The following is an 8,692-nucleotide window of genomic DNA, read 5'->3' as shown; positions in this document are numbered from 1 at the left end:
GGCCCTTCTACACTCTCCCACACAGTTTTGACCTTGCTGTATGCCATTTCCTGTACCCTTCCCACTATCTTTTTTATCATCAGTTTTGTTTCCCTTCCCCAAAGTCCCATTCACTTAATAGACGTTTATTCCATAGAGTAACTTTGAACTGCCCCGGTTTTTGAAGCTATTTGCTTCAGGAGTGAATGCCAAATAATAGTAAGAATGACTAAACTTCTAAAATGGAACTATTGTTAACATCAATAACCAACTTCTGTCTCTCTTTTCATGCAGCTTATACTAAAAAGAGGGGGTGGGGGAGGCAAGGAGGAACTTGAGCTTCTGCAAATCTTAGTTTAGTCTGAAGTGACTGACTTACACTTATGTAACACATTTTTCTCCTTGCTGGTTAATCTTAAAGTTTGTGGCCAAATATTTCACAATTGTCCTTAGAAATTCCCCATGGATTGGATGCTAACCTTTTTTGAGTAGGTCTTACAGTTTTTTGTGGCACAGTGTCTAGGTAAAACATACTTTGTAATGAAAACTGTGTTCAAAAGTAGCATAGAAGGGAGAAAATTGCAGCATATGAGAATATCAGCACGTTGATATATGAGCAACATAAGAATTTGTTTAAAGGGGGAAAAATAAGAGTACTCAGTTATTTCTGTGGGGGTGGAGCAGCAGATGAGGTGCTTTTGTTTTAAGAACAGATGTTTGAGGAAGTTTGCAGCAGTTGTTTCACATTCATTTATTTCTCAAGTTGCAATCAAGGTGAAAGGTAGTGATAGTGATTTCTGCTGTCGTCGTGAGTGAGTTATGTCATATTCTCCTCTGCACCTCAGCTGAACCACTGGGCACAAAGACCTTGATGCTGTTTTCTTCTGCTGTGTTTTACAGTCTCTTCCAGCATCAAATCTGCCAGACCTGGAAGCACACAGAAAATGGTATGTTAAACTTTTGTTTTAAAATTGCTCTTAGATATCTTTGACTGGAACTGTTTTGTAAGACTTTAAAGAACATATTCTGCTTTTCTGTTTTCTAATGGTCCAGTTTAATGTTATGGTTAGAAACTGCAGTGCATCATGACTAGGAAGGAAAGTATTAATTGGCATTAATACTTATTGTACAGCAGTGCTACAGAACAAGTAATGAATGTCTTATCTAAATGCTCTAAGTTCTTAGGTGTTTATTTTTCTCTACCCTTTCTTCCTGTCACAACCTAAAATACATGTGGAACCTCTACAGAAAACCTTCCTTCAGAAACATATAGCTGTACTGCTGCTGAATATTTGAAGAACACCCTAAATCATTAGGGGTTGGTGCATGTGCCAGTTTAACTCTGAAGATTAGTTCTTTTTGAACTTCTTATAAAGCCAAGCATAGACCACAGAGAAAAGAACAGCTCACATACTCTAGCTGTAATTTTAAGCAAGCCTCTCTTTGCAAGGACATTGCACAAGACAACATTGCTTTTTGGTCTTATTTAGAAATCTTTTTGTTTGTTCTGGTACTACAATGGATGCAAGGTTTTACACATGCAAACAGCCAGATACAGCACCAGAATGTAAATCTTTACAGTTCAAATAGCTAATGCATTTAAAAGATTATCAGGAAAGGGAAGAGCATAGAAGAAACGAAGCACAAAGATAGTAGTAGCTAGGCTGGCTCTGCAACAAACACTTAGGTTCCTAAAAATACTGAAATATGTGATGGTTCAAAACCGGAGCATTGTAAAAGACTCAAGAGTCTTTTCTTAAGAATACAAACGTATTCATGAAGACTTTCAAACCCCAGATTCACTGCACCTAGTTTCAATCTTTGAACCGAGGAGCTCCTGCAAAGAGGCCTCTCTCCCTCTCTCTCTCTCTCTCTCTCTCTCTCTGTCTCTGTCTCTGTCTCTGTCTCTGTCTCTGTCTCTGTCTCTGTCTCTGTCTCTGTCTCTGTCTCTGTCTCTGTCTCTGTCTCTGTCCCTCCTGTGTCCCACTCTATCTTGAATTTCAGTGCTGCTGAGGTTGATGACAGTAAATTGAGGAACTTGGTTAAGCACCTTAAATTAAGGGCCTACATGCAGTGACTGAGTATGAGTTCATGTAGAAAGTTGGTGTCTTCAATCTTGACTGCAATCACACCTTGCCCATGCCCTTGTCTACTGCTTCAACAGAGTGTTTTAATTTGGTTTATCAAATCCTTAAAGCTTGAAAACCTAATTAACTTTCCTTCATTTAAAGGTAGAAAGGCTGCTAGACTTTGATGTGCATCAGTTGTCAGTATTTGCTTCAGTGACTGCAGATTCCATGTCCCCAGCTGGTGACAGCCAGCACGTCATTGTTTGCTGCGGTGTGTGTCAACAAATAAAGGTAAAATGCGCCCATGTGATGGTGGAGTGACATGTCTAGTGGTGCAGGGTGTCTCTGTGGTTTCCCTACCAGGTCTCTGCTGTGCTCTGAGGGCACTTGCCTTGGGTAACCAGACTAGCCCTGGGGTCCATCAGTCTGCTAATGCAAGAAATGAGGCAGGCAGCTGCTGGGACATCACAGACCATTTGGTAGCACAGGTGCTCTTTGGTTTTCCATTAGTCCCCTAACGTTCTTTACATGTATCATATGCTGTGTCCCCTGGGAAAGAATGAAGGAAGGCAAAATTTTTTCAAGACTATATCCAGATTTTTCTTTGGCACTGTCTTTTGTCACTCTAACAAAGACCTTCAATTTCCCATGTAATTTAATATCAATGACAGAGCCCTTCTTTCTCCTTCCCACATCCCTGACCACATTACTGGGGAAGAAAGGGTTCTACTGAAAAGCTTGGGTGCTAGGACAAAATTAACGCCTTTTGTATTTTCCAAATTCATTCCCCACTTACTCTGATTATTGTCATTAATAATTTTTATCAAAGTGCTTTTCTACATCAGGAAATCAGAAAACTTAAATGCTGTAAAGTGGATTGGCTACTGTACTGAAAATGCTGGTGAACTCTCTTACACAGTGATCTGTCTGGGTGAGTTTCCAAAGTGGATTCCAGTAAGCCAAATGACGGTTAATTTGATACCTAGCAAATGAAAACACAGAAATTGGAGATAATGAATTATGAATACACAGGCATGGCCTGGTTAGTCCATATGAGCCTTCCCTGAATAACTGTATGTATGATAGCCATGGCAACCAGCTGTGGTATTTAGCTACCTTGCCTTCTCCCAGAGGATCTGCGGAAAAGAAGGCACCCTAGCACTTCCAGGGAATGGGCAAGGAAGTTGTGGTAGCACTGTAGCATTGTGTCACTGTATCAGGTTGCACTGAATTCAAGGTCTGCAGTGGACTTTTACATATTTCCTTCTATGCTGAGGCTCTGTAATTCCAAAGATGACTGAAGGAATTACCAAAGTGATGCCATTTGGATGTTAAGATAGCATAAATGCAGTCCTGTAAGACCTGATCTGTCTTCCCTTACATTTGCTGCCCTGCAGGTCACTAGAGCACTCTTCCAGATACACAGATGCAGAGGTAAAACAGAAACACAAAGTTGTACAAGGGACACAGTGCTCAAAGTAAACAAGACATGCAACAGAAAGCCTCACTTCACCTCCAAGTCTGTGTCACCCACAAGGCACAGCTTTGGCAGCACTCCACAGGGTTCACACAGACTGTTGGCAGATCTCTGTATGTTCCTGTGTACCAGCTAAAGAGATAAAAACATTTCCATGTATCTTGAACATTTTACCTAATTATCTGATTTTCGCCTGTTTAACTGGGTTTTGACATTAAATCAATATTATGCCACACATAACCAATCCTCATTGTTTAAGAGCCCTCTATGTGCCATGCAAGACTCCACCACTGAATTTTCAAGGGAGAAATGAGACTGTTGATTTTCGTGGGGTGTCTTGTCTTTGAAACTCTTTGCCAGCACCAGACACAAGCGAGCAAGATGGTCAGGGCCCCTCTACCTGTGCCACAAAAGCCAAGGCTAGAAGCCTGCCAGGTAGGGTTTCCTTGCCACTGACTGCTGCTGAGGAAGTAACTAGTAAGTTGTGAAAGATTAAAAACTCTTCCCATAATACACACAAATCTATGAAGTTGGAAAGACCACAAAGACTTGACAGACAGGGAGAGTGTTTTGGAAGCTTCTCAACATGCCTGTGGGATTTTGGCTTTGGTTATGTAGTCTGATTATTAATCTTTTATGGAACATGCCCAGTTTTAAACCAGTCTTTGATTTTCATGTTCCCACCTCACACTGATACATGGTTTTCTTGTCCCGCTTCCCTTATTGGGCAGTGAAAATGCAAACTGGTAATTAACTTTATGGAAATAAAGACATTGACTGGTTTAGGTCAACTCTATATCCATTCTGACACTTACCGGAGGAAGAATACTTATGATAATGTTAAATTTTAATTAGGAACTCAGTCACCTGTTAGTGAAGTTTTGAAAGTTTACAGATTTAAATATAGATTGCTCTATTTAAGCAAATATAGATTTTATCCATCCTGCATACACTTTGAAAAAGTGCTCATCTACGCTATTATGCAATGGCAATCTGCAGGATGTTTAATAGCTCTTCTTTTCCCTTAAAAAAAGAACGTTCACAGAGAAACAGACTTTCATCTCCCCTGGTCACTTTTTCGGGACATATTATTCATTCATTTTTTAGAAAGTGGTATTTAAAATACCACTAGAAATCTTGGTGATAATAAAAATAAAAAAGTATTCAAGGGAAAAAAAATATATATGTGTTCCTGAAACATATAATCCTACTTGAACATAAATTCATGGTCAGTGTGAGACAAGAACCGGAATTCAGCTGTATAGTTGTCCTATAAACCAGTGTATAGATGAAGTATTTTCATTGCATTAAACTAATACGTCCACATTTCCTTGGTTTTAGGTACCTTGTGCAAAGATGTCAAATGCATTGCCATTTATCTTGCTCTTCATATTCCCAATGCTGCTGTCTGGGGCTTGGTTTCCCAAAACTTTACCCTGTGATGTTAAATCTTCAGAAGGTGCTGTGACAGTGGACTGCACTGACCGGCGCCTTACAGAAGTCCCCAGAGGGATCCCTGGAAATGCTACCAACCTTACCCTGAGTATTAATCATATTCCCCATATCTACCCAACATCCTTCAATCATCTTGAAAACCTCGAGGAGATTGACTTCAGATGCAACTGTGTGCCTGTCAAGCTGGGGCCCAAAAATCATGTGTGCACCAGCCCCCTGAAAATTGAGAATGGTAGTTTTGCTGCCTTGACAAGATTGAAGGCATTGTACCTGGATGCAAACCAGCTGGCAGAAGTACCCCGAGGTCTTCCTGCTGCTTTAAGCCTGCTGAGTCTGGAAGCAAACAGTATCTTTTCTATCCAAAAAGCCAGCTTCTCGGAGCTAGGGAACATAGAGGTGCTGTATCTTGGACAGAACTGTTACTACCGCAATCCATGCAATGTTTCATTTGAAATTGAGAAAACAGCCTTTCTGGGGCTGAAAAAGTTAACAATACTATCCCTGAAGTCCAACAACTTAACACAAATTCCTCCCAATTTGTCATCTACTTTAAAGGAATTGTATATTTACAACAACATGATTCAAGAGATTCAAGAGCAGGATTTAAGTGGTCTTCCCAACCTAGAAATTCTCGACCTAAGTGGCAATTGCCCACGTTGCTATAATGCCCCATATCCCTGCGTTCCCTGTCCCAAGAGCTCCATTCAGATACATTCAAATGCTTTTGATTCTTTGGAAAAATTAAGAATTTTGCGGCTTCACAGTAACTCTCTACAGAGCATACCCAGCAGCTGGTTTAAAAACTTCAGGAATCTCAAAGAACTTGACCTCTCCCGAAATTTCCTCATGAGGGAGATTGGAGATGCTCAGTTTTTGACATTTATCCCCAGTCTTGTGCAGCTTGATCTGTCCTTTAATTTTGAACTGAAGGTGTATTCTCCCTTCTTGGATCTTTCTGAGACATTTTCTACCCTCTCTAACCTGGAAATCCTGAGACTCAAGGGTTATGTCTTTAAAGAGCTGAGGGCACAAGATCTATATCCACTGCTCAGTCTTAGGAATCTAACTATGTTGGATCTCGGGACTAATTTTATTAAAATTGCAAACCTAACTGTGTTTGATGAATTCCCAGCTCTTAAGTTCATTGATCTCTCAGTGAATAAAATTTCTCCTTCTTCAGGGGAAGGCAACCTCTATGGATTTTGCTCTAATCCTGCCATTTCAGCCGAGCAATACAACAGACAAGTACAACAAGAGATGCATTATTTTAGATATGATGTGTATGGGCGAAGTTGCCGTTCCAAAGACAAAGAGGATTCTTCTTACCAGTCTTTAGTTAAGGAAGATTGCCTTAACTATGGAAAAACATTGGATTTAAGCAGAAACAATGTATTTTTTGTTAACCCCTCTGACTTTCAGGGGCTTAGCTCCCTGAAATGTCTTAACTTGTCAGGTAATGCAATAAGTCAAACTTTGAATGGAAGTGAATTCTTTTACTTGTCTGGATTGAAATATCTGGATTTTTCTAACAACAGGGTTGATTTGTTATACCAAACTGCTTTCAAAGAACTAAAATATTTAGAAATTCTAGATCTGAGCAATAACAACTATTACTTTCTGGCAGAAGGTGTTACTCACGTGCTAAGTTTTATGAAAAACCTACCCCACTTGAGGAAGCTGATGATGAATGACAATGATATTTCCACCACTATTGATACAGGAATGGAAAGTCAATCTCTTCGAATTTTAGAATTCAGAGGAAATCACTTAGATGTTCTCTGGAAGGATGGCAATGATAGATACTTGTCATTCTTCAAGAATCTGAGCAGCCTGGAAGAACTGGATATTTCCTTCAACTCACTCAGCTTTTTGCCTCATAGTGTTTTTGAAAAAATGCCTCCCAGTCTCAAGGTGCTCAACCTAACAAATAATCAGCTGAAGAGTTTCATTTGGGGAAACCTCCCCTCTCTGAAGAACCTGGTAACTCTGGACCTGAGCAATAACCTTCTGACTAATGTTCCCCGAGAACTGTCCAATTGCACTTCATCGCTGCAGGTACTGATCCTGCGAAACAATCGCATTCACGTGCTAACCAAACATTTTCTCAGGGGTGCTTTTGAACTGAGATACTTGGACCTCAGCTCAAATAAGATTGAAATAATTAAGAGATCTAGCTTCCCTGAAAATGTCATTAACAACCTGAAGATGCTGCTTTTGCACGGCAATCCCTTTAAGTGTAACTGTGAGGCTGTGTGGTTTGTCTGGTGGATCAACCGGACGCAGGTGACCATTCCTCTTCTGGCCACGGACGTCACCTGTGCTGGCCCAGGGGCACATAAGGGAAGGAGCGTGGTTTTCCTGGACCTGTACACCTGTGAGCTGGACACGTCCTATTTGATCCTGTACGCTCTGTCAGCTTCAGCCATCCTCGGCTTGGTGGTGTTCACTGTGATGAGCCATCTCTACTTCTGGGATGTGTGGTACAGCTACCATTACTGCGCTGCCAAGCTGAAGGGCTATCAGCGCTTGTCGTCACCAGCCGCTTGCTACGATGCCTTTATTGCCTATGACAGTGAAGATCCTGCTGTGAACGAGTGGGTACTGCAAGAACTGGTTGAAAGGCTGGAAAACCAAAAAGCCAGACAGTTCAATTTATGCCTGGAAGGAAGGGACTGGCTCCCAGGACAGCCGGTCTTTGACAACCTTTCCCAGAGCATTCAGCTGAGCAAAAAGACCATATTTGTGCTGACCAACAGGTATATTAAAAGTGGCCGCTTCAAGACAACATTTTATATGGCTCATCAGCGCCTTCTAGATGAAAAAATGGATGTCATTATCTTGATATTTCTTGAGAAGGTTTTGCAGCAGTCCCGCTATGTCCGTCTGAGGAAGAGGCTGTGCAGAAGTTCAGTCCTGGAATGGCCAACTAATCCTCAGTCTCAGCCCTACTTCTGGCAGTGCCTGAAAAATGCCATAGCTATGAGCAATTCTCTGGCATACAACAAGCTGCTCCAAGAAACTGTTTAGTTCTACTCTTTCCCTTAAATATTGTCATGATGCACATGCACCTTGCTTGACACTTTTTAGTGCGCAGCAAGAAATAATGCACTACCCCCTGGAAGTCACTTTTGCAGAAAATCACCACTTCCAGCTTTTAGTTCAATATTTGCCTCCAGCATCTCCTGTGGTTGGGGCAAGTGTGGATTAGACACTTGGTCAACGTGCTCAAGTGTACAGAGTGAAGGAGTGGTTGGACCATGCCTAAAGTTGCACTTCAGACACTGCTGGAATAAATGGGATTTTAATTAAAATGTATTGTTTCTCTATTTGCTGTATTTATGAAAATCAAGAAAAGAAGTCGCTTACACATTTGTGTCTGGAAATAGCTTTATAAAAGCTCATTCTTTGATCCTAGGAGTTGGGAAAATCAAAGATTTTTTTATTTTAGGCTTACAGCTTTTGAGTCTTCCACTTCTGTCTGAGTGGTGAAACTGGGGAGAGCAAATTCTGTGACTGATTTCAGGGGCTTGGGTCTGGTACAGGAACTCTCCCTTTGTTGCACAGTCAAAAAGCTCACAAATCTGAAGAGACTTGGAAGAATTTGTGTGGACTGAAATAGGAAGGTGAGATGTGAATTCAGAAAAGCTTGTAGGCTGTAGGTGGAAAGGAGTTATAAGATAAAGGATAACTCCTTGTGCATGGACTGCTGCAT

General features: G+C 41.0%; 1 protein-coding gene across 3 annotated transcripts; it reads left to right on the top strand.

Annotated features, from left to right (window-relative positions):
- The first annotated feature begins 755 nt into the window (after positions 1-755).
- TLR7 (toll like receptor 7) lies at positions 756-8,317 on the top strand. Of its 3 annotated transcripts, none has more exons than XM_088052142.1 (3): positions 756-926; positions 2,215-2,339; positions 4,867-8,317. In XM_088052142.1, exons 1-3 carry the CDS (start codon positions 851-853, stop codon positions 8,005-8,007), a joined length of 3,342 nt encoding a protein of 1,113 aa, XP_087908268.1. In that variant the 5' UTR covers positions 756-850; the 3' UTR covers positions 8,008-8,317. The 3 variants fall into 3 exon arrangements, with proteins under 3 accessions (XP_087908268.1, XP_014108349.2, XP_014108358.2); XM_014252874.2 differs by having other exon boundaries at positions 857-926; positions 2,211-2,339; XM_014252883.2 differs by lacking the exon at positions 756-926 and adding an exon at positions 2,894-2,979 and having other exon boundaries at positions 2,268-2,339.
- Positions 8,318-8,692: the final 375 nt, after the last annotated feature.

This window comes from Pseudopodoces humilis, chromosome 2, assembly GCF_049639895.1.
Source record: "Pseudopodoces humilis isolate 2021_Gansu_Grassland_sample_001 chromosome 2, ASM4963989v1, whole genome shotgun sequence".
Taxonomy (NCBI): domain Eukaryota; kingdom Metazoa; phylum Chordata; class Aves; order Passeriformes; family Paridae; genus Pseudopodoces; species Pseudopodoces humilis.
The sequence above is the reverse complement of the archived record's forward strand: the minus strand, read 5'-3'. Positions and strand labels throughout refer to the sequence as shown.

What these genes read in the sequence shown, in the direction of transcription:
- TLR7 (XM_088052142.1), top strand. Translation starts at nt 851, where the DNA reads ATGCTGTTTTCTTCTGCTGTGTTTTACAGTCTCTTCCAGCATCAAATC. An exon ending in CTGGAAGCACACAGAAAATG is followed by an intron (nt 927 to 2,214) that starts GTATGTTAAACT and finishes ATTTAAAGGTAG; the next exon opens with AAAGGCTGCTAGACTTTGAT. An exon ending in GTGTGTGTCAACAAATAAAG is followed by an intron (nt 2,340 to 4,866) that starts GTAAAATGCGCC and finishes CCTTGGTTTTAG; the next exon opens with GTACCTTGTGCAAAGATGTC.